At 33.1% G+C, this 27,701-nt stretch overlaps 1 protein-coding gene across 1 annotated transcript in view; it reads left to right on the top strand.

Annotated features, from left to right (window-relative positions):
- Window positions 1–1,560: 1,560 nt before the first annotated feature.
- The window catches only part of LOC143238341 (glycine receptor subunit alphaZ1-like), a 52,748-nt gene continuing 26,607 nt past the window's right edge, over window positions 1,561–27,701 (top strand). Inside the window, exon 1 of the mRNA XM_076478488.1 lies at window positions 1,561–1,722. Coding sequence (XP_076334603.1) covers window positions 1,631–1,722 — 92 coding nt within the window. The 5' untranslated portion in view covers window positions 1,561–1,630. The remainder of the gene's footprint in view (window positions 1,723–27,701) is intronic.

The raw sequence follows: 27,701 nt of genomic DNA, 5'->3' as shown, positions 1-27,701 counted from the left end.
TAACTCTCAGTAAGAACCCTCTATTTATAGGCAAAATACGGTTGATGCAATACTTAAACAACTTATAAGGCTTCTGGTATACTAATTAATTAGTATTGAGTCATCCATGAAACGTATTTACATATGCATGCATTGGGGCTGTAGGAAAAAAGATTCCAAAGAAAAGGTTGGATGATACAATAAATTCTTCCACCACTGTACGTTGTAACTATGATACCTCTTTCATTTTGTACTTACAAACAGGTTCTTGAAGTGTTGCCTTAAATATGTTGTATGGGATGTTCTTTTTATTACCATCTAATAATCTAATTTAATGTACAGGCGAGAGACTGTACAGGTATAAATCAGTTTCCATGGAAGTAACATTTTAAAACAAATTCTAGTTCTATTTTTTTTATTTACAATAATAATAATACACATTTTTCTTAAGTACTATTCCATTAATCAGCAAATAAAAATTAAGTAGTAAAATAAAATAGGTTTATAATTTTGCTTTAACAACATTTATGTTTTGTTTTGTGCACAGTATCTCTTTTAAAATATGTAGATTGCTTGTTTCTGAATTTCGCGTAAAGCTACACGAGAGCTATCTGCTATAGCTATCCCTAATTTAGCAGTGTAAAACTAGATGGAAGGGAGTTAGTCATCATCACCCACCACCAACTCTTGGGCTACTATTTTACCAATGAATAGTAGGGATTGACCGTAATATTATAACACCATTACGGCTGAAAAGACGACAATGTTTGGTGCGACCAGGATTTGAATCCGCCACCCTCAAATTACGAGTCGAGCGCCTTAACCACCTGCCCATCAAAATTTGTCGAATGGCTTGTTTTAATTTGATGCTTATTTTGTTTAACAAACAGGTATTAAAATGTCAGACTTCAATTAATTGAAAGTTGATCAAGTGTATGAGAGTTAATGTCAGCAAACGCAGCAAATAACAGTAAATAGTTTGGGGTAGTTAATTCTGGTAAGTATTTTGTCGTAAAAAATGTGATTAAGGTACTGAGGAAAGAAGAGATATTGCTGAATAAATATTTTGAAGTTTGGGAAAAAGACACATCAAACTTATGAGGTTGAGCAAGAATGTTACGCTTACAGTAAGAAAACAGCCATATCTTCTCTTGTATTCTTAAGATAATTATCAGTTTCATTTCCCGTTACTCCACTTGAAGACCAGATATACATTTTTTGTTACTTTTTTAGGCTTACAAGTTATTATAGTTGTAAAAATAACCAGTAATTATTTTTCCTCTTATTTTAAAGGTTTGTAGGCACACGGTTTTTCATAAAATTATTAACATAAGGGACTACAAATGTTAGCTCACAGCGACAATATTCTCAAATTAACGTTTTTTTCTCGAACAACACACGCACAACCCTCCACCTATTCTCATTTATTCTCACCATGGGGTTCATTTTGTTGCTAGGTTACAATATTTCATTTTCTGCGCATGCTCATATCTGGCAAATCACTTAACAGGAAAATAGATTATCCGAGAGCAACTTCAGCAGAACAGACATCTCTTCTCCATTAAAACTTGCAATGTAGTTTACGAAGGTATTGAAGTTGACGAAGCATAAACAAAACTTCTCGATCATTCAAAGTCTTCAAGATTCCATAATGTTAAAAGTAGTCCCATTTCAGCTCGTGATTCCTACAATTCTTCTTGTCTTGGCCAATTTATTTGTAGGCTCAAGTACTCGCACAAAAAAGTAAGATGTCCTTTTATCAAACAATAAGAGGAATTTAAAGAAAATGATACCACACATTTTCAATCTTTTCTTTTCGATTAAGTGGTGTGCGAAGCTGTCACTTCAATTAAGTGACTTTGCTTGTAAAATTAGTGTTTCCCGTTTTTTATTATAAATAAGTATAATATCAGAAAAGAATAATGCTAGTAAAGTTTAAAAGATATAAAAATGAGTGAATCATTTCTTTAAGTTCAGGTTTCATTCAAAAATTACAAATAAAATAATGTAAATATTTATAAGTTAGTTTACCTTTAATAATAACCTGAAAACTTGTACAATAAACTGTAAAAGCATGAAATAAAAAACGTTAGATTTGCTGTCTTTAATAATGATGATACAAACATTTTTACATTTTGAATATTATTTCTTGGCACTTGTGTGTAATGTTAAAATAGTAAATAACATACAACGTTAAAATAGGTACACAATTAAAAATATGAGCACTAAAATAACTATAGATGTTTTAACGTTGGGAAATATCTAGAGTCAACTTAGTGGTCATGTATTGCCCTTAATCAAAATGTTTTTGTGTACCTATTTTAACGTTTTGTGTTGTTTATTATTGTATTTTTGCATTTTGTAAAGCTTTTTTTAATATGATAATTTGTAGTTTTTGAGTGAATATAAAGAACAATACATTGTAACCTTTAATGCAGTATATATATATATATATCCATTTCCAGAATGAATTTCGTATATATTTATACATCTATACTTGTTTAACAAAAAAATGTAAATGTTTTCGGTATGAAAATAACATTAAACTTAACTTCATAGCTAGTACAGCTGTTAAAACTAAGCTTTCTAGAAACGACCTTAAAACAACCTGGAATATAATTTACAATATATGACATAGAGTTAATTTGTACTTTCTGTTTGGTGCAATAGAAGTACAAACATACGATTCTTAGTAGTAAAGTTATAAGTGTGTATTATTTCAGTATGTATGGAATGTTGGTATGTTTAATAAATATGTGTATGTAGATAAGTAAGATACTCTCTCTCACACGTACTCAGGAATGATGCAATTTTAGTCAGTAATGAAAGAGTTTATGAGTATAAAATGACTTGTATTGAATTGCTTATTTTATTTCTTATATATTCTGTTCTTTTGTATCACTTGTTTTGCGAATTGCTTTTAGATCTTACGATGTGAACAACACACAAAAATTTAGATGTAATTAAGATTTATAGTATTTTGTATATTATAAAATACTATCAGTCGCTCTTCAGTTCATTCTAATGCAAATGAAACATATTGTGATTCATGGTGTGATCTTAAATGTACTTAGTTAGCCAATTGTCCCACGCCTAAATGAATAATGGTAAAAGTGGCCTGACATTGCTATAGTTCGTATAATTTCATTTCATTATGAAGTATGTACATCAATAAGATCAAGGACAGAGAGTAGTCTGACACCAACGATTCATATATAAAACCAAATGAAGCACAGACATCAATAACAATAAGGGCAACCTGATACCAACGATTCATATATAAAAGTAAATGGAGTGCGAACATCAATAACAAGGGAAACCTGATGCAAATGTTTCATGTCTAAAATCAAAGAGCTCATGAGGTTCCGAGGTAATCTCGACCACTTCTTTGGAAGTAATGTTAATAGAACGTCTTGGATGTCTGAAGTCACTTAAAGCTTCCAAAGAACACATTGTACCTGACCTTGTCATTCGTTTAGTAAATTCCTTTGTGTTCAAGGAATACATCAATATTAGGCTGAAGTCAGAGTCAGCATCTATAATCAAAAGAAAGTATTGTAGGATTTGGTTCCATTTGACATTCCAAATGATGTAGAAACTGCAACGTCCACTAATACTTACTTTTGACTCACAACATACTTCCACCAGCATCATATACATCAATATGAATATGTAATTAGACATTATTCTAGACTCTTTCCGTATAAATGTACACTTGTTTCTTCAGTTTTAAGATGAATCAAAGCTTACATATAAAATATATATTTCTCTAGTTGTCGTTGGACGTAGTCTTAGCGCTAATGAAAACAAGTAGTTTTGTGGTTTGGGGTGAGAAATATGAACTTCATTGTGCGTTTAACATCTAGGGAAATCTTAAGAAGTCTGTTACTAATATGGCGTCAATTTCATCTGTGAACAGATCATTCAGTATCGGAGCAATTACTTCACGATTGCAGTAAGACATAATCAGTATGACCCGGCATGGCCAGGTGGTTAGGGAGCTCGACTCGTAATATAAGGGTTGCGGGTTTGAATCCCTGTCACAACCAACATGTTCGTCCTTTCAGCCGTGAGGACGTTATAATGTGACGATTAACCACACTATTCGTTGGTAAAATAATAGCCCAAGAGCTTGCAGTAGGTGGCGATGAATAGTTACCTTCCCTCTAATCTTACACTGCTAAATTAGAGAGGCTAGCGCTGATAGCCTTGTGTAACTTTGTACGAAACTCAAAAACAAACAAACAAAATAAATAAAGCATAATCAGTAGAATGTTATGAATTTTGTTTTGTACCCTTGAATTAGGAGTGCTTTTACAATTTAAGACACCTGTGGCAAACTCATAAGCCTACTTTAATTTTTGACCTAGTGTCTCCTTTCAGAGTTGGTTACAGTTCACGGAGAACTTGAAGCATTATAAGATTTGTAACTCATTTAAATGTGACAATAAATCAATAATGTTTGAAACTATTAAATATTACATAGGCTTAACGACCAACCATACGCATTTCAGATCATACAATTGGATATCAACTGCCTGATTGACATAAAAATTAATTGTGATTAGTGACTTATGTTACCTTTTAAGACATTTTTGTCTTACCATTGATATACTATTCAAATCCTGAGTATCTTTTAATTATTTTTCAGTTTACTCTAGCTGATGTAAATTGTTAAGTATCAAATTATATATATGTATTCTAATTACGAATTATTTGAAATGTAAGTAAAATAAAACTCACTGGTTAATAGATAAAAATTCTTTGTTAAAATTAAATAGTAAATGCTTCAAGTGGATAATATATTTTGTCATTAAAGAGTGTTGTTCGTATCCCACTTCTTGTAGTTTATTAAGTCAAAAGGTTGATTATTATTTTTTATCTTCTAATATTTAGCATAATTTAAGTTTATCGATTCTTTATTTATATTGTTTTCATAGATAATGGAGAAAAAGCCATTAGGTAGACTAGATGACGTGCTTGTTGTACTTAAGGTATTTGGAATACGTTAAATACAAAGAAGGAGGCTTATGAAATATATCCACTACATAATTTCATTAAAATACTCCTGCAAAAATACTAGAAAATAAATAAATTTAGAACATTATATACCAACTCATGCGCTCCTGTGTTTAATGTCACCTAGGATCACGCCAAGGAAATTACAAATATCTGATATATTAAAAAATATTATCTCTTCTTACGGAGTGAATACCTTTTCACGCTAGAGCAACATGACCAAAATAATAAGAATTGTTGTATTTTTAAGCATTATATATTATTTATTCTACCCCTCGGTTTTTTTTTTTCGAAGATTAACAGAGCATAATAGTATTTCGCTATGTCTACCATATGCATTATAGACGGTGCATTTTGCTCAATATCAGAACTCATCAGGCCAGTTAAGATACTACGAACATAATAGTGGTTGGCACGCTAGTAGCGGACCCTAAAAGATAAACAACAGAATTTAGAGTTTAAAATACAATAAGCCTGATACTGCTGTCTTATGATAAATATAGTTTGTCATAATAGCCTTTTGGCAGATGAGAATGGAGTTTACATCACAATAACTGTTTTGATAAACGTTTTATACACAGAGTGTTCCTACTACTACTATATTTATTGCATCTCAGCTAGCCTTATGAGCTCTGATATTTATTTATTCATCTGTTTTATATTCGTCAAGTAATTTAGCGAAACGACTCGTCGATCATGAAAAACGCGAACATCATGGGTTTAAGTACTATTATACATTCTTTTTTCTTGGAAAGTCCCTCCAGTGACTCAGTGAAAAGCTTCAAGGCTTAAAATCAGGTTTCGATACTCGTAGTTTGTTAAGCACAGACAGCCTATTGTGCAGCTTTGTAACTAAATGTGAAGCAAGCAATCTTCTCAGAGAAATGCTAAAGGACCGAATAAAAAATGAATGTTCAAAAGTATGATGAGTCCAATGTTATTATCTTAGAGAAATATATCATTTTTACTATTACATTTAAAGAGAAAATTTCAAGACGCTTAATGAAATAGATTATCATTAAAAATCTAGTGTAATAAAAGTCCTTACTTGTTACTCTAGCGGTCTGTATTACTTATAAAAGATGACATACCAAAATAATAAAATATCTCGTTAATTTTCTCCATTGAATTCTATATGAAATGGATTAATAACATTTTAAACGATGAACTGCATAATTTTGATTGCATAAGTGCTTATAATGCTAAACGTTTGATCTTGATTATCGCGGTAGGCAGAATCCAGATAATCCACTGTGTGGTTTTGTTCTTACCAACACACAAACAAAATAGTTTTATTTACAAAATGTAGTTCAGTATAAAGGTCAGTAAAGTTTTAAAATATTCAAACCCTAAAATCTCTATAGGATTTTGGATAATTTTATCGGATTACTACAGAATCGAAGTTGCTTCTGTTTTAAGAAAACAACTTATATTTAAAAAAATGGAATTTATTTTATGTTATTTTTAATCATAAATTACATTAATGTAAAAAATAAAGAAATTCAGATAAAAATAACTTGTATTTTCTCTATTTGTTTCTTAATTTAATAACCATTTTACAACACATATTTATACAATGTATGTTCTAACTTGTTGATGACGAATGTTTAATTCGCGTTTAGCTCTAACATTTTAAGAAATTCTGACTTTACTTCAGCTATATTAGCAAAATAAAAATGTAGAAATATATCCTTTGAAGAAATTTTCATACATATGTATATGTATATATAATTATAACCAATTTGTTGCCTCTCAGTGACACAGCGGTATATCTGCGGACAATCACTGCTAAAACCCGGGTTTCGATACCCGTGGTGTGCAGTGCACAGAATGCCCATAGTGTAGCTTTGTGTTTACTTCTAAACAAACAAAACATTTTGTTATTTTAAGTATATCTCTACCTTCCGGTGCCAAAAAGAAAATTCCGAGGCGTTATAGGTTTCGATACAGTACGAAACATTTCAAGGCAAGCAGCTGACAAAGTGTTTTTTGAAATGTAATAAAAAAATTCTGCCATAAAAAACCTTCTTTTTAAATTTCTAACAAATAAGAGTGTGGAAGATACACACGTTTTAACCTGCCTATGCAATAGCTATATAGAATTGTTTCATGCTACAAGTGTAAAAGTATGGTTACTATAACAACGACATCACTTGGTGTGCTTTTGCATTATAATCTTGTATAGCGTTTTACAGATGGGTACTGGTGTTAGGAGGTATATAATGAACAATGAATGAATAAACACATCGCTTAGACGTATTTTTGTTTGGATCAATAAAAAAGACATTCATATGTAGACTTTACTAAATATGCGTATGTGTAAATTGAAACTTCTACAACGTTTATGATAGAACATATTTAACTCTTCAAAGTTTTACAACTGAGAATCAATACTTATTTCATTTTATTTAAAGTTTTTTAACAGACTTTTATACAGTATAATATTATTGTAAAATTATACCGCAAAGAGTGAGCTTTGAAATCACTAAACCAGTCAAACAAATTGATAAAAAACAAAAGGGTATAATATTCGAATGTTTTGTTTTATATTGTTATGATCTAGCATTAACCGTAACTTATAATGTGTAAAAAAGACAACTATGAAATTTTGTAATTTTATAGACATATATTATGACATAAAAATCACAAGCATCCAATATTAATTTATGTACCATAATTTACAAAAGTGCACAGATACACCTATTAACCTTTTCTCCAATACAACGTAATAACTTCAAACGTAGTATGTCGAAATTCATCTTCAAGTTGTAAATACAAAACTGAAATTCTCCATAGATGTACAGTTACGAAAGTTCGCTATTTTAATGTCAATTGCACCAAAACTTTTCAATATTTTCAAAAATAGTTTTCAACTGTTGTAGAAAAAACAAGGCTTACGGAAGTTAAGACTAATTATTAACTTTAATTGTACTAATTCCTTAGAGTCGTAAACAAAAAGCTAATGATAGCTTATAACGAAAACTTACGAGTAATATCTAAGTTCAAAACTTTCATTTTGTATTGAACATCTTTATGAAATGACCTCTCAAACTAAACTAAACAAAGCTTTTCAAAAAACACTAGTCTATCTCTTAAAGGAAACTTTCAGACTTTTTATATAGAACTCCAAAAAAAATCGTTACAAAGACCCACGAGTACTAATAACCGTTAGTTATACGCCGGTGATCAGGCAATACACCTGCAGCGTCTTTCAAATAAGCTTTTTACTAAAGTATTACAAACATACGACATTGCAACAATATATGTATATTTATATATATATATATATAGAGAGAGAGAGAGAGAGAGAGAGAGTTTTTTTTTTTGTTTTGAATTTCGCACAAAGCTACTCGAGGGTTATCTGTGCTAGCCGTCCCTAATTTAGTAGTGTAAGACTAGAGGGAAGGCAGCTAGTCATCACCACCCACCGCCAACTCTTGGGCTACTCTTTTACCAACGAATAGTGGGATTGACCGTCACATTATAACGCCCCCACGGCTGAAAGGGCGAGCATGTTTAGCGCGACGGGGATGCGAACTCGTGACCCTCAAATTACGAGTCGCACGCCTTAACCCACCTGACCATGCCGGGCCCCCCGTTACCTGGACCATCTCCTTTGTTTGTTTTTTGTTTTGTTTTGTTTTTGAATTTCGCGCAAAGCTACACGAGGGCTATTTGCGCTAGCCGTCCCTAATTTAGCAGTGTGAGACTAGAGGGAAGTCAGCTAGTCATCACCACCCACCGCCAACTCTTTACGAACGAATAGTGGGATTGACTGTCACATTATAACGTCTCCATGGCTGAAAGGGCAAACATGTTTGGCCCGACCGGAATTCGAACCCGCGACCCTTGGATTACGAGTCGCACGCCTTCACCCACCTGGCCATTCCGGGCCTGGGGACATGAATTACGGAATCTTCACTGTAGAGTTCAGTGTAATAACAGTTGTACGTCGCTCGGCCCAGATTCATTACTAAGGACAAATATTAAACGAATTATTAGATAAAGAAGCATAACAACCATCTCCGAATGATCTAAACAGTGATGAAGAAGCTATACGTACATCTCTGTCTTCCATAATTTTTACATCAGTTGTGAATTTTGTATATTAGCTAGTTTACACTTGGACTATTTTCTCGGACTTTGATCTCTAAAATCTCGAGAAATACACTGCACAACAGTTTTTTTGAAAGGTTTTGCTTCCTGAAAAGTTTTTGCTGATTGTGACAGGTACCTGGTGGGTATGCACAAATATAGTTTTGGTTTTGCTTCATCACGTAGGAACTCTGAGAAATAGACAGTTAACTGTTTACTGGCAATAACGTATTTAATTGCGTTTATGTTTCTAATACGCTATTAAGTTCAACATAATTAAAAGTGTTTTGCTCCTGATTTTCGTTTGTATTCAATGTCCGGTGCATAACGTTGCAGTGTGCAACAGTAGTCAGCAAGCATTGACGGATTTCAGTTGCCCTGATATCGTTTTTTCATTGTAGCAATGTCCTGGTGAAACCTTTCACCGTGTTCGTCACTGACAACACCGAGATTTGCGGGTGAAGTCCAAGTGTGAGCGGAGAAAATGAATCTTGAGTGACATGTTGCACTTCATTGTTTTGTATGCTTTGAGAAGTTTGTCTACCAGCTGAATGTAATGTGGGGCTCTGTAATTGCCAAGAAAATTGCCAACAACGTCTATGAAGGCTTTCCAGGCAATCTTTTCGACCAAACTAAGAGATCTTCGAACCGCTTGTCACTCATAACATGTCTGATCTGAGGGCCAACAAAAATGCCCTTTTTGATCTTGGCGTCAGTTATTCTTTGGAACATCTATCTTGAATAACGAAACCCTTCGCCTTCTTTGTTCATTGCTTTCACGAAATTATTCATAAGTCCCAATTTTATGTGAAGAGAAGGCAAAAAAATCTTTGTTGAGTCGACAAACGGTTCATGCGCCACATTTTTTCTGTCCTGGAACTAACTTTTTACACAGTAGCCAGCTCTGTCTAGAATAATGTGACTCTTTGGCACGAATGTCCCATTCACAGATGAAACAACAGTACTTTGTATAGCCGAGCTGTAGTCCCAGTAACAGAGCAACGACTTTCAGATCTCCACAGATATACCAGTTATACTTGCTGTACTGGATGTGCTTCAGTAACATTTCCATGTTCTCGTAGGTTTCTTTCATGTATGTTGCATAGTCACAGGTATTAAAAAAGACGTCACTTTTGCGGGTCATGATCACAACCCAAAGCAGAGAACAATCTTTTGATGCCAACACAGAAACAGAGACTGTCAACTTGTGCAAAGAATTTGGTTATATCATCTTGGCGGCTTCGAAAAACAAAAATTTTCGTATCTGGTGACAGCAAACACCATTCCTGCAGTCTCGAACCCAACAATTCGGCTTTTGCTTTTGACAGACCCAATCTCTGACCAGATCATTTAATTCTGACTGTGTTATGAGATGTGGATCGCCTGAGGAGCACGGTTCAAAATCCGGATCAATGTCACTGTCAGTTCCCTGCATTGCAGTTTCTTCATCTGGTTCGTCTAAGGTCCATTCCTCTGGTGGTTTCGGAATTGGAAGACTGTCGTCATGTGGCATGGGTCTCATTGCTGAAGGGTATTGAATTTACTTCTTGTTTTTGGCAGAGAAACCAGACATATTAGTCAAACAGAAGTAACAGTCCATCACATGGTCTTTCTGTTCTCGCCATATCATCGGGACAGCAAACGACATTGTCTTTCGAGTGCCTCTGAGCCAAGTTCTCAGACAGACAGCACATGTGGCACAACAAATGTAAGGCGCCCATTCCTTGTCTTGATCACCAATTTTACAGCCGAAGTACAGATGATACGCTTTCTTCACAAGAGCAGTCATTGAGCGTATCTGATGAACAAGCGTATACTCGCCACAAATATAGCAGAATGTATCGCGGCTGTTATATTGACAAGACATATTGACCAACACCAATCGTACTGTAAAACGTCTATGACATCTAACTTACTTGTTACAGTACTACTGAGGCAACGCTATATTCTGAAACAATACGTACACACTATAAGGTCTATATTAATCCAATGAGCATCATCTGTGTATGCAAGCCACTTTTATAGCCTGCTGAGACAGTGTCAAGCTGGCTCCGGCCTGCCCAGGCATGCTCGGGCTGCATACTTTCACAGAACAGCTTCCAACCTGGCCTTATTTCAATGTTGGACATGCCCAGACTGCACAAAGCATTGTTCATAGGTCTCTTACAGAAACAAAAATTTTTGGACACAAATATAAGAAAAAACATAACAAACCTGAAATTTCGATAAAACGGTTCATGATGGGCACATGTGGATATCATTTTCGTGATCAGCAGCCAAAAATCTATAAGGAACACCCAACAGTGTTCAAGAAGCAAAAACTTTATTGTGCAGTATGTATATATATATATATCAACTGATAAAGGTCACAAACTGAGCACTCACCTGCAAATATTTGTGAACTAAAACATTTTTTTTTATGTAACGCAGTATGTAAGCTCTTCGATCACTAAATGACCTCTTATCAGCTAACCAGAAAACATCAAACATATTATTTATGTAATGAACATATCTAAAAAAACTTCAATCTTAAGCCGGTAGTCAGAAATTCCACAAATTTACATACACGAATAATTTTAAGGAACTAATTAGTTGGAGTTTCAATCTGGAAAGACCATCTATCTTTTGTCCTTCCAGGGTAATCCATTTTTTTGTCCAAGCTATTGAGTTTTAGTTTTGTTTTCGATTATCCAAACTTCCACTCTTCATGTTTTGAGAGCAGATGGTCTAGTAGAATACATTTTTACATGACAAATGAAAGTTGGTATTGCGGATTGATACGTACTTGAAAATGTTCGCTGTTTATCATGCCAAAATTTTTATTTTTACCGTTCATATTTAGTTAAATATATTTGTTGTATCAGAAAGTTGCACATTCCTCACGCACATATTTAAAGTTTGCTTAATACTTGTACTAAATATAAGTATGAAGTTGTGTGAAGGTAAGAGGTACTTATGTCTCTCAGATTTGCCTTGGTGGAATTCTTCTTTATCAGTGAGAAACCTAAGAAATCTAGCAAAACTTCATTATTTCGTATGATATTAAGTAATACTGAAACAATAATTAATTACATATGATTCTTTATACTTCTAAAGATAAATACACAATATATGAATACTAATGTGTATGTCACATAAAAGTGATATATATTTGTATTCCAATGTCTTGGTTTCACTCATGTAGTAAAACAAATGTATTGTTAAGCAAAGAACATGCTCTACAATCTACAACATGCATACTGGTTAAGGATGATCATGCAATGAAAAATAAACTGAAAAATCTTTGAAATTGACTTGTCAACTTTATCTGAAATGAACTACGTTTTAGTAGTAGCTCTGCCTTGACTCTATATAAACCAGATAAAGCATCTTATGCTTGTACTTCATACTTAGAAACATAGTCTAAAATAAATGAAGCAGAAACCAAAAACAGAGAAATTGTTTAAAGCTGTGCGTCAGTTTGAAACTAAACCAAATTTAATATTAATACTGAGTATTGTTTGTTTTGAATTTCGTGCAAAGCTACTCGAGGGCTAGCTGTGTTAGCCGTTCCTAATTTTGCAGTGTAAGACCCACTGCCAACTCTTGGGCTACTCTTTTCCCAAAGAATAGTGGAATTGATCGTCACCTTAGAACGCCCGACGGCTGAAAGGGCAAGCATGTTTGATGTGACATGAATTCAAACCCACGACCCTCGGATTACAAGTCGAGTGCCTTAACCACCTGGCCATGCCGGACCTGATGTTGAGCAAATGGATCAGTTTATCTTAATATTTATACACCAACACCTCATGCGAGTATTTTAAAGTTCATATCACAACTACACAACTGAAAGGCTAGCAAAGCTTTACTTCGGTGTACAATATGTACAATTGGTTAAAAACTGAAGACGTTCTGAAACTTGTTCAGTTAGATAGGTAATCAATGAGCAAGCTGGTGTGACATGATGACTTGACATAAAACATTAACAATATAAAGACGAGTCTCCTTAGACGTTTTAGTTCATGTAGCCTGTAATCAAAAACGTTTGTAAAATGTTCTATTTTTTATAGTTTTGCATCATTATGTGTCATCTTTTGTTTTTAAAAATTGTTAACCATCCAAGGAGTATAGTCCATGTTTAATTTTTTCTTGTAGTTGGAGGTATGTCTTTGCTTACAGGACAAAGTTTATACAGAAGCTCGTTGTTTGAATTTGTTTAATATTGAAGCTTTAGAACTATGTATGGATTCTTTCATATAAGATTACAGCTAGTAGATAAGTAATTACTCCCTGTCGTAACTTGCATCATACTTGGGTAGAAGAGATTGTCTGTAGTTAAGCACAAAGCTACACATTGGGTTATCTGTGCTCGGTCCACCACAGGTATCGAAACCCGGATTCTAAATAGAAGTGTTTTGTTGGTGTAAGATCTTAAATGATGGGTAGAAAAGGTCATTCAAGTGAAATAGATAACGTTTTGTTCCAAGCCTTGCTTACTTTAGCTTAAATGCAGTAATCATTAATATTACAATAGCAAACAGAATGTTTGAGAATTACCGTTGTTTTTGTATCATAACGACTGTAGTTCATAAATTCGAAAAGTTTATTATTGAAACAAAATATTCTGTGACGTCAGTTATCTCCACCAGAGTGCATAATTTGCTTCATATAATTATATCCCGAATGTAAAACTCAGGAAAGTTCATCGATTGTAAAATTTCCCTCATACCATCATATCTGTCATGTAAAATATGTGTAACTATTGATAAATCATATTTCTTCTTCATCTCAACATAAAAAGATGAAAGCATCGAAACTGAAATTTTCTAACTGTTGTAGGTTATTTTTAGGTTCTGTTTGTAGGTTCTGTTGTAGGTTATTTTCTTCAGAGAATTTGAGTTTTTAAAAAAAACCTGTTTCTTTGTTTGAATCATTGTAGTAAAATGTTTTATTGTTGCTACAGCCTTGTAATGTATGTCAACCTTTTTTGTAATGTTTGTTAGGTGTAAGGCAGAGTGTGGCCTAGTGGCTCGCTTGATTAGACTGTGGATCCGAGAGATAGTGTTCTCACTTTGATGCTCAAGTCCACCTAGCTGGTTAGCCCAAGAGTTAGCTTACTGGTGTAAGAGACTATTTGAGTAACTACCTTCCATTTGGTTGTCATCATTCAAAATTAGGAACAACTTTAATCAATTCAAAGTTTGTGTACCTTTGCGGGAAAATTCTGAAAGAAACAAATTGTTAAGTGCTTGTTACAATGTAATAGAACATAAACGTAACAACGATACTAGATTGGTTTTATAATATACATTTGCTCAAAAAACGGTTAATGTTTTCATTTATACAGCATTATTCATGATCCACATATGTTGTTATTATACAGTTTGGTAGAGGCTTCACCGTTGATAGCCTTGTATGTTAGTTGTAAAGCTCTATTAATTCACCGAACTTTTGGTTATTTTATTTTAGTGTTCCACAGGATATCAAATTTAATAGTTTAATGAAACCAACATAATTAAATTGTTTTTTTTTTAGAAAATATAGATATTTTTCATTCTCTGAGATGTATTACACTTGGTGTAGGGAGACAGAATTGGGACACGCCCTGCATTGTTTAAATAGGAATACTTTACACAAGGGATGAACATATGCGATTATTGAAATAAATTATAAATAGAGAAAACTCATGTTTAGAAACTGTGGATAGGGCTTTGCACGTATATAAACAGCTAATCATTCATACAAAGAAGTAATATAACGGTCACCGTTTGGCTCTATACAATTCCTTATGGCTAAATACGAGTAAGAAAAACAAACAAAAAACTATACGCTATCTGTCCATCGAAAGTATGAAATTTAATATTTAGTGTTATAAGACTTCAGACTTACTGCTGAGCCACCGGATGACTGTTTAATAAAAAAACAATTCATTATTTCATATATTAACGAAAACTTTCTCCTGAAACTTATTTTTATAAACTTTGCATCTTGTAACTTATGCACATCAGTAAGTTGAGTGGCAAACACAACTGAGGTAAAGTCGTAACAGAAAGACATGTGTCAGAGTAACTACATTTTGACAATGTCTGATGTTTTGTAGATTGTGTGATTCCACCGAATATTGATCGCTTCTCGGAAGTGTATGTAAAAACTTTTTCTGAATCAAAATATTCATATACTCGCATCATAAAAAAAATTGTTCAGATAGAGTAGTTAGAATCTCTTAGACGGAGATATTCCTTGTAGTCAACAGCACTGTAATACAAAGGAAAATGGAACAAGCAGGGCTTCTAAAGCCACCCAGAAAACTAGATGTGATAAGCATAGTACCCAGCAACGTTCAGTTGCAAACTCTCTCTTTGTTAACCTGAAAATGACCTAAGAATATCGAAAGTTCTGTACTCTATTTTAATTAAAGTTTTAATACCCATACTAGCCGTCTTGAGACTACAAAGACATAGACAGTATCGACGTAGTGAGGCACTAAAATCGTTTTAGCATAAGTACTTGATCAACTCTTTATCTCGTATATTAGTAGGTACCACTATTTCATTTGTTCTGAAAATGTGTTTATGAGAACTATCAAAACTTTTAAACCTTTGATTCAACATTATATATGTATTTTAAATATCAGTGAATGAAACTGGAAATTCTATGTTTGGTGCATTCGAAACAATATACTGTTCGATATACATTCAAACGCACTGATATCATATTTGGTAACATCTTAGTTTTCTGATTTTTTTATTCATATACTTTTTGAATATTTTTATCACAGTATTACTTTATAATCATATTGAATATATGTGCAAGACTTACATTGCAATATATTTTTAAGTTACAGAAAAGTATAGTTCCTACATCTTATGACTGGATGAATATTGTTTTACCAAGTAAACTAATTAAAAGTAAGACGTATGTTAGGGCCTTTGACTTCGCTTTGAAGAACAGTGTTTGAAGTTAAGCACAAAGCTACACAATGGTTAATCTTTGATCTGCCCACCACAGGTATCAAAACCTGGTTTCTAATGTTGTAAGTCCGCACTGGAAGCTTGAAGAAAAATATAACCTGGAAATATCTTTCGTAATATAGCTACTGGATATCGGCTAAGCTGATCACTTACTTTGTTTGAGAAATTTCACTCAAAGCTGTACAAAAACAAGAAAAAAGGAAGCTAGCCAGCGACATTCACCGCCAACTCTTGTACTGCTCCTATGTGTCAGGATAGTTGGATTTAACTGTTATTCTTGTAGCACACCCATAAGCAAATGTGTTTTCTTGCGTCAACAGACGCGAACTATAAACCTTCAGGTTCATAATCTCGGTACAGTAACTACTAGGCCATGTCTGGCACAAATTAAGCTGAAGCAAGGCATTTATTAACCGTAATTTCTACTGATAACTAAGTCTATATGAATGAAAATAGGAATAAAAATATTTTCTAGAAGTGAGCGGAGAGTAAGAATACCTATCCACTCACGTTGACAAACAATGATTGTATGAAAAGCCAATTCTATCTTTATTTAAGAAAGAAAAATAAATATCCCATCATGTTACATGTTGCATAAGTTACCAGTCGTAAACAAATACGGCACAATTTAAATAATACGGTTTTAAGATTCATTGCTAAAATTAAAATTCACAAGAACGTTGAAAACTTACTTTTTGAGTAGTAGTTAAAAACCGTGTATATATATATGTATATAGGTTGTATTGGGCTAAGAATTCTTCAACACTAGGTATCTGTGATTTGTTGGTAATACATTTGACGACAAATGAAGAATGAACTCCACTTGTTTTAAAATAATATATTCAAAACAAGTTAAACGTATGTACAGAAATTCTTTACACTTTGTATATCATAAGTGTATCTTAAATACTATACAGTTTTCTATTTATCAGAAGAACCACTTAGGCCAATTTCATTTCTTTAGTATTTAGTTGACAAGTTGAGATAATTTTCTCTTAAGCACTACCAGTTTATAATTTGCTTGTTCCTAGTCTTCTCTCTCTTTTTGTCACACTAAACATGCTCGTCTTTTCATTCTTGGGGACGTTATAATATAACGGTCAATCCCGCTATTCGTTGGTAAAAGAATAGCCCAAGAGTTGGAGGTGGGTGGTGTGACTAGCTAATTTCCCACTAGTCTCACACTGCTAAATTAGGGACGGCTAGCGCAGACAGCCCTCGTGTAACCTTGCGTGAAATTCAAAACAAAACAAAACCTCTAGTTTTTTTTTTGTTTTATTACAACAATGTCAGCCTATAATTCATTTATGCTGTCGATGAATTACCGCACTTGTGTCCTGAGCTTTCGATACTCGTTTGCTTTGTGCTTCGTCTTTAAGCCTACTTCCAAATAATCATCTCCTTTTTCTCAAAGTCAACACAGGGTGGTTCACTCACTTTATAGCACCCTTTGATGAGACAAATTATTCGTCTAAAATGTCAGAAATCTGTTGATTTCACTTTTAACGTATCAACCGTTTGCCAATTCACTCCTACAATATTTTATAACCGTTCTCTGACAAAACGTCTATTTTACGTGACTTTACTTTTTGGTCTCTTCCTGCTTTCTATTTTTTCTCTGCTTGCAGCTATTTATACGTCTATCACTTAGGCTTTTCAGCTACTTTTAACTCTTTTAATACAAAAAGCTAAACAGTTATGGAATATTAACTCAGGAAATAAATAAAGTAACACTACTTACACAAAACAGTCTTTTATATATGACAAAGAATAACATGTACTAGAATTTATAGGTAAATCAAATACAAAGATTACACAGGCCTGCGATGGATTTATCGTCTTGAAATTTTTACATGTTCCAAATAATTCCTCTACGCTGAATACAAATATTATATCCACTTTTGTCCCTAACGTACATATTTTTCACAAAACGTTATATGTTATTTTAAATAAGTGAATCCTTTTCACTGAAATCGGGTCACATTTTGTTATACTTAAAATGTTAACAACCACTGAATATAGATTTCTTGAAATCAATCGCGACGTGAGAGCCTTATCGATAATTCTGGAGCATAAATATAACAAACGTAATAATAAAAAAATCATTGTGGTGAGAGGTTTTTTCCTGATTTGTAAAAAAATCCTTGTACGATAGAAAAAAAAAGAATATTGTTTTCGAAATCTACGTAATTTATGATAAAAAATCAGTTACTGAAACCAAAACAACTTTTATGAAGTTTAAATTCGCAGTCTCGTGTTTCACGTAAACTCGAGATATAAGTTTTACCTTATTTTTAATATCCTTTCGTTAGTGGTCTTGTTCTAGTATTTAACAAAAAGGAACAATAAAGTTCATCTGGTATAATTAATCTCCGGCTTCAAATTATTAGTAAACAGACACTCTTTTTGTACAAATAGTAGTTTCATTATTGGAAGTAAATTACTAGCTTTATATAATTTTGGAGGATGGCGACATAATACTTGTCTCAGACGTCTTTCCATATATTTATCTTGTTTTCTAACTTTTTGTTAGCACATCCACTCACGAATCCGCCTTGTGAGAGAAGTTAAATTAATTTGTAAGCTGGTAAACATGGGTTTGTTTTAAATTTCGCGTAAAGGTACACAAGGGCTATCTGCGCTAGCAGTTCCTAATTTAGCAGTGTGAGACTAGAGGGAAGGCAGCTAGTCATTACCATCCACTGCCAACTATTGGGTTACGAATAGTGGGATTGACCACCACATTATAACGTCCCATTGCTGAAAGGGCGAGCATGTTTGGTGTGACGGGGATTCGAACCCGCGAATTACGAGCCGAGTGCTTTAACCACTTAGCCATGCCGGGCCACTGTTAAAGAACATTTCAGTTTTGTTATTCTCTTATTTGTTCAAAGATAACTGGAAGTTTAGGGAAGAAATCAGTTCTGTAGGGGTGCAACGAAAACAATCATTTCCGGTATTTTGTGCAAATAAAATATTCTTGAGTAGTCAGAGTATCGAATAAGAAAAGGGATCCGAAATTGCTTATATTTACATTTGTAAGCTGACAAGTTGTAACCTATGCAGAATTTTACCTTGGACCCCGAAGTTGACATCATGGTAACAATAAAGATGTTCAAAAGAATATCTTACAAATATGTACATGCTAGTCTATAGATTTTCGTTTCCATCCTGTAATATCCGCGCTAATACAGAAAAGCTGTAAACGCTGTATTTTTTTCATATTGAAATCTGCCTGTCTAATTTCAGTCAGTAGGACAGTTGTTCATAGAGTATACAACACGTATTTCTTGGAAGATGAAGACAGAAATTGATTTATTTCATCAGTTCATGTTAAAATGCCTAAACAGTTTTTTAAGTCATAAGAAGAATAACTTAAGGTATGGAATTTCACACACATATCTTGGACTACCACAAATTGAATGAAGTGCAACAGATCCTGGTAAAGTTGTTGATTGCATTCAGAAAAAAAAAGATAATCCATTTCATATCATTTCCTCTTTCTAGATGAATTTATTTGAGAAAAATTGATCTTATGGGACCATATCGAAAACTAAATATAAATATTTTTGAACATTTCACTAAGACTTTAAAACTAATGAGAGATAGCGAATCCCGAAAATAGATTGATCAACAGGCTTAGAGCCATATACTGCTCCAGTTACTTTACATCTAACCAACACGGATGAAACAATAATAAAACCTATTAAAATTGTATTTTAAAAAATAGTTACACTTGAAACGCATGTAAGAACAACAGTTTATCCAAATGAATATCAAAATGTAAGCATTTGTTACCTGTTAGCAGTTATTCACGTTATTACAAAGATAAGAAAATACATTTGGAGTGCTTACTTCTCTGGCAGCTATTCTAAAAGACAAGCTTAATTTTTCAGAGAAAAATCATGTTAATACAGAGATAGAAATAAAATATGCGATTAACCTAATACCTGGTGAGAAGGCTACACAGAATCAGAGGCTGCTGTCTAGTGCAAGGAAAAAGTTACACTTGGTTACGTTTAATACCTTCTGATTGGGTCTAACATAATACTAGACCAATTAAAAACTTTGAGTATATTGGTCAAGAGTAAAACTGAGAAAATGATCCCTCACTGTGGCTAGTTATCCTATACAATACTTCTGTTAGTAAGAAGTAAAAGTATAATTTCTACTAATATAGACAGACTAGCTTTGTGTTGGAATCGCTTCCATATTCTATAAGTTAAAACACTTTAATTTCGTAAAGGTGCTGGAAACCAGAGACATTATTTACTAACTTACAAAGCTGTGAGAATACTGGGAAGGAAACTTTTGAACCGATTCTCACTATGCATGCGGATCTTGTAGCTGCCTGCATGGTATTGAAAAAAGAAAAGCATTTTATGTACTTGTTTACGTAAAACAAGGCAGTACAGTAAAAATATTGACATCTTACATAGCATATTTAATTATTTATTACATCATTTGTGTTAATGTAATTTTGGTTCTACAAAAAAAGTATTGTTTGCCTTATTATGCTTATATTTTTATGTCAGTTTGTAACATCATATCAAATTACAGAGACGGTAAGAGCTATCCAACAAAACCGTAGAAATGAAACTCTTAAAACTTTATATAAAACACAATTCCATGTATTACTTTCTGTTTTGGCACACGTTGTTTAAAAGTATTTCGTAGCTAATATAAATAGTAATGTTACATTATAATCGAGACAAATGCGTGAAAGTTCTATCTGCACTTTCGTGAACTCAAGTTTCCATTCTTGCATATATTGGAGATACACAGTTTTACCTGAATATTGTTTAAAGATCCACACACGAGCAATATAGTAATAAATTTGTGTATATTTAGCATATATCATACTACAGGGTAAATATAAAATGTCCACATTAGCAATTTTTTTTTCCTTTTCATGGAGTCTTCTTTATGAAAAATGAAGAACATGTTTAAAAAATTCGGTCAAATTCCTAGAAAGCATTTCCTCATAGGGTCAGAAGTGCTTCTGTGAAAATTTGTTGTAAACGGTTACATTATGGAAAGCATATGCTATAAAAATCTTTCATGATTATGATGAATGAGTAATGTTTGAAACACACTGTATTCTATTTTCACAGTTTGATATCGTTTTTCAAATTATTCTCTAGCTCTATAACATTACAAACAACATACTTTTTGAATTTTCATTTTTAGTTGTGGGTGAGATAAGGTAAAGAATTTCAAAGCTGTTATTTGATTTCATAATTACATATATTATAAACCCACATCATGTTAAAGGTTTAGAAGTCAAGGATATAAGTTACAAAACTTATATAGCCGTATAAGTGACTTCGAATATGTCATAAAAAATAGTTTCATGGCGAACACTTTTAGTCTTTCCCTTGAAAAGGAAAGTTGTTTAGACATAACTACACTTTTACGTCAAAGTCAATTTCACACACACACATCATTGATATACATCATTTTTGCTCGTGTTCTTTCGACTGGTGACTCCTACTCTAAGAGTTGATGACACCAGATTGGTAAATCTTGTAACTTCTCGTTGGTCATTGTGCATCTGTGAAGCTAGATGGACATTGATCAAAGCTATCTCTTGTTAATATATACAGTCCTAAAATGTCTGTCATCTCTCTATATATGTGTGTGCTTAAATAAAAAAATAATAATTATGCATTCCCCTTCAAAAGTTTATAAATCCAAATTCTTTGCAAGATGTTACGAGCACAACTATTTGTTCCAAGTATATATTACCTCCATCATCATTCGCAGTTCACTGCTTATTATGAACACATTAACCAGTATATATAATTTTCAGTTGGTCAAAAACAAGCCAAAACAAGAAACATTTTCAATCAGAAGTACATGAAAAGAAAACATGATGTTCATATTATTATAATTTCAGTTACATTTTCTCACTGTATTCTAGTCACTATCTGTTTTTTATATTATACAAATACATTCCTGTTGTGGCTACTATTTTTAAGTTTTCTTAAAATACAACAAGAACTTAAGATATTCACAATTAAACATTTGCTGGGCCCGGCATGGCCAGATGGTTAAGGCACTCGACTCGTAATTTGAAGGTCACGAATTTGAATTCCCGTCACACCAAACATGCTCGCCCTTTTAGCCGTGGGGCGTTATAAAGTGACGGTCAATCCCACTATTCGTTGGTAAAAGAGTAGCCCAAGTGTTGGTAGTGGGTGTTAATGACTAGCTTCCTTCCCTCTAATCTTACACTGTTCAATTAGGAACGGCTAGAGCAGATAGCCCTTGCGTAGCTTTGCGCGAAATCCCAAACAAATCAAACGTTTGCTTTATAGTTTTAACTATTTTACCATCTTTTGGAATAATATCCTAACGGTTTGATTGATGTATTGATAAAATTCGTTAAAAGCGCTCTGCATGTGAGGAGAATTTGGCCCACGTTAGTCTGATTTGTTATTATTATTGTGAATACTTAGCTTTGTACAACATAATTCTAGCCTAAATCTAGTCTATTGGTTTATATGCGCATGTTAGAGCAGACGTTTCGGATTTCCCATTTAATTGGGAGCGCTGAACAGCTTTAGTGGGTGGTTATTTTACCCTCCTATTGTTGTTTTGTTACTCACTGGAAAACATATGTAGGAAAACCGTTTACACTGTAAACGTTTGCAACTGAAAAATGAGGAAACGAAATTCAATAACATGAACGTTTGTCTCAAACTAATTGTTTTTCTGTTTATACTTTGAATATCATAAATAACGTTTGTGTCAGGTTCACTTAATCTATTGTTTATTCGCTCGTGTGTCCCAGTTGGTCACTGGTAAGTATCCGGAGTTCTAAATTTTAGAGTTTGATTCCCTCTGGTGGATAGAGCGCAGGTAGCATATATGTTGATTTGTGATAACAAACAAACAAATAACAATACTAATAATTCCAGCTTTTGGCTCTGGTTTTAATGGTATCCTTTACGTACATTTTGTTTGTATTTTCATATACTGATATATTTACGTGTACGGAAAAAAACCCAACAAGCGATTGTGATCAACAGTTTCAACAAGGTTGAAATCACTAAGTTTTTTTTTTCATAAAATATGGATATTTGATACATTTCCAACAAACATTTTCCTGTGGTTTATATTATAAATCTCTTGAACCTGTCGTTTTTCTCCTAATTGACGGTTCCAAAGGTGATTCAATTTGCGCTCGAGCAAATAGTTTCAGCTTCTTTAGAATAAAGACTGAATATCTATTTGTTGTACGGTATGAGTGGAAGTTAACAGTAAACTAATATTTATACATAAGATGATGTTCTGAAAGAAACGTTATAGAGGCCCAAGACGCCTCAATAAAAAATAGGTAGCTGTGAAGAAAAGCCCCCAAGTGGCTCAGCGGTATGTCTGCGGACTTCCAACGCTGAAAACCGGGTTTCGGTACCCGTGGTGGGCAGAGCAGAGGTAGCCCATTGTATAGCCTTGTGCTTAATTTAAAACGACAACTGAAGAAAATTTTCAGTTATTTTATAAATATTTAACGTTTTAATACCGCAATTAACTGACAAAATAAACTATAGGCGTATTAAACATTTTTTTAAATTTTACTTATAAAAATGTTAAAGTTTTACCAAAATATTTATAAATAATAAACTAAGAGATCTTTGTTTAATAAAGTAATTATAGCTCATGCGGTTTCAACCTCGAAAATTTCTGATGCATGCATTCATTAAAAACATTTATTATGTGTATGATTTACTCATTTTATTGGAATAGGGAGGTATTTTTTCTGCTAAATATATCAACATAAATGCTTGATGGGTTAAGTATTGTAAATATAATATAATAATAATCATCGGTGGTCTAGTAACTGGTATAGTCGAACTGCTAGTGAGTGGATTCATGGTTCGCATCTTATTTTGGGGTTCTCAGTTTAATGTAACTTGGAAGTTGAAGTCTTATTACTTGTTCATACAAAAATAGTCCTGGAACCGTGGACGGCTGCTGTTGACGAGCTGTCTTCTTTCTAGTATGAAAGCTTAAAATTATGAATGATCATGTTCAAAACCTTTGTGTAGCTTCTGAAAACAAACAAACAAAAATAGAGTGAATAATTTATTTCAACGAAACGCGTGTCAAGAAACGACCAAATTATGGCAGCAAACATCTGTTTACAATCGTTTCACTAGCACAGCTTCGTCAGAATATAAGAACACTATACAAGTGCTTTGTAGTAGATTATTCAGAGTATTTGCGTTGTTTTTTAACGTTCTGATGAAACGCTAATAGCGAAATGTCTTTTAGAGCACAGCAGGATTTAACAATTTTTTTGGAGATGTGATAATCAATAATATCGAATACATATAACTGAGGCCTACATGATCTAAACAAAAAAACATTTATTGTCATAAAAGCTGTTTCACAAGTATGTAAGTTGCATTTCATTTCTTTTTGGCTTCACTTGTCATCTGTATGAGTAACCAACCGAGTTTAAAATGAGTTTTCATTCTTGGCAAGAGAAATAAATCACGCATCCAAATTATATCTATTTATAATAAATAAGCCTTAAAGATCGTCTCATTTTCGTTTACCACTCGTCATTTTTTGAAGGTCACAAACGTATAGTGCTATAAAAGTGAACAGATGTAATTTAAGAACGAAACATTTTCAGTCTAGAAATTTATTAGAATTCTGCAGAAAATAAGTGGATACCATGTTGCTATCACTAAGATATGTTGTTGCATTAAGTTTTGTTTCACAATAAATTACTGGCTTTTATCATTTGATAGTGTCAGCACAGATTCTCGAAAACAACAACCGGATTTACAGATGCAAAACAGTTTTTGTTTTGAGTACAACTGACTAATAGATAAAGTGAATGTAATCATTAGCATTTAAAATTACTGATAAAATATACTACACCAAAAACGGAAAAAAGTAAAATATTAATAATCTCAGAAAATAACAATTACAAAAATTTCTTGTCCATTTTTGAACTTTCACTGGAAACTCAAAAGTTCATTTTAAACTTGACATTTAATAATTCGTGATTTTTTATCTTTGGATTATTGCAATTGTTTAAATGCTGAAATCAAGACAAAGACAGTGATACAAGGCAGCCCATTTAGTACGTAGGAAAGTAGTGGGATTTTTATGGTGATGCTGTCAGACAACTATGCAAATCGTAGATGGTCAATTACACCACAAAATTACCATTATCTGTATAAATACCCTTTGAAAATTAGTTTCAGAAACTGGAGTGTATATGTGTTATCAAACGGTAAGGAATAGCCTTTACGAGTTCGGCTTAAGTTTAAATGAGATCTGATTCAGACCAATCACGGATCTCACTACAATGTACAGTTTCTTTTGAAATTTTGTCAAAATTATCAAATTCGGCACAAACACTAACTGTTCCTATTTTAACATATAAACCAAGGTCTCATTTCTCATAAACAAATATGTTAAATACAACATTAACGAATACATTCTTTCAGTGACGATTTGGTTTTGGTTTTAGGAGGTATCAGTGTGAATGGAAGTTTAAGTCTTATTGAGCTTATTTCAAGGTATATGCATAGAAACCTGTTTCTTTCTTTAGCTGTTTAAGGTATGCAACGATTGAATCGAAACACTGACTGGGGTCTTGTTTTAATGAACTGACACTCTGTTGAAACTGATTTCCACACGAAGATCTTTGTTAATTATTTTGCATAGTTTCCTAGAGCACGTGAACGGCGTTCACCACTAACCTTTGTGTCCTTGGGTTTCCTCTTTTATAAAACACTGCACTATGGTTGCCACAGTTGGGGTACAACTTGTTTCAGCCTTTTTCTGGGTGGGTTTGGTGTCACATATTAAACCATATTCCTGTGTTTTCCAATCCCATTACAGGAGGTTATTCCTGTTTTGGAAATATTAAACCTCCTGCCTAAAATATTTTTATGTTCTTAGTGTATGAAAACGTTTCGTCTAAAAGGATTGTTATATATGCTTTACAAAAGCTATACGTTTTCCAAAGAACATAAAGAAACGTCGAACAATATCCAAATAAAATTCCTTATATTCCATTCCATTGCAACTTTGTATCAATTCTGATTCTCATTTGACTTGTTAACTTACATACAAAAATGTTTTAATATAACGTGCACAACATTGTGATTGGATATTTCTTTTTAAACTTATATTTCAGATTTTTACATGGTTAATGCAAGTGAAATGTTATTTGTATGGCTATGATGATAGTTCAAAAATTCTGAATGTCTGGACTTGTTGAGCTCCAAGATATTTGAAATACTAACAGAATCAGGAATAATTAAGATTTAACAAAACTGTTTTCAATAACAAAATGAAGTAATTAAGTGTTATTTGTTTGCATAATCTACTGATTTTAGTGCCATAATTTCTATTTTCTCTGTTTTCTTTATTATATGTGTTTTTTGTTGTTAAGCATACCCCTATAGCATGGACCATCTGTATTCCGTCAACCACAGGTATCGAAGCTCGGTTTCTGACGTAGTGAATCCGTAAACATACCTCTGTGCTACTGAAAGGGATTTCATTACTTGAATGCGAACAGCTTCTTTGCTTATTTTAATATCTTAACCGTGGAAATCTGTCTTGTCTGTGTGTTTGTTTGGAAATTTCGCACAAAGCTACTCGAGGGCTATCTGTGCTAGCCGTCCCTAATTTAGCAGTGTAAGACTAGAGGGAAGGCAGCTAGTCATCACCACCCACCGCCAACTCTTGGGCTACTCTTTACCAACGAATAGTGGGATTGACCGTCACATTATACACCCCCCACGGCTGGGAGGGCGATCATGTTTAGCGCGACGCGGGCGCGAACCCGCGACCCTCGGATTACGAGTCGCACGCCTTACGCGCTAGGCCATGCCGGGCCATATCTTGTCTGAGGACTAGTTGGGTCGATATGTATAAGTATGATAAAATAATATGATTTTTATTGGTCATATTTTGCAAGTGGTCCTCGTATAAGAATCTGTGTTTTTTTCATTGTACAATTACTTATATATACGAGAGTTTAGATTTAGCAATCATTATCTAATTCAAGGAATATCTGACTTGTGCAATATAAGTGAATATATGTTTGAAATTGGAATTAGGCTTAAAGAAAATGTAAATGTTCGATTAAAAATAATATCTAATGCTTGTCTTATGTTTGGAAGAGATTATTCTTTATTTCTCAACATTTTGTCCAAATACTTAGAAGAGAATATATCATAAGACACAATACAAAAAACATATTTAGTTTGTGGTCTAAATGTTTAATACTGGGCATTTCTCAGTGTTTTATTTAAATAGCAGGGAAAGGATATAGTCCATGTTATATTAGATATAAAGCTTGTATTTTATACATGATAGTCCATGTTATGTTAGATATAAAGTTCGTATTTCATACATGATAGTGCATGTTATATTAGAATTAAAGTTTGTATTTTGTGCCTGATATTCTGAGACGCTTTAAAATATAAATTAGGAAAGATTTATTTTTCTCAGTGTGTATATACGTTTTGAATAAATATTTTCATTTTGTTCAATTTGATACCACATATTGTTATTAAAGATACAAAAATTCTACAACACGCTTATTTTTATTAAATTCTAAAGTTCCTTCAAAGTATAGTACAATACAACATTTGTTTAATGTAATACAAGAAA

Source organism: Tachypleus tridentatus, chromosome 13 (assembly GCF_004210375.1).
Source record: "Tachypleus tridentatus isolate NWPU-2018 chromosome 13, ASM421037v1, whole genome shotgun sequence".
In the NCBI taxonomy this organism is placed as follows: Eukaryota; Metazoa; Arthropoda; class Merostomata; order Xiphosura; family Limulidae; genus Tachypleus; species Tachypleus tridentatus.
This window is presented reverse-complemented; position numbering and strand designations above follow the sequence as displayed.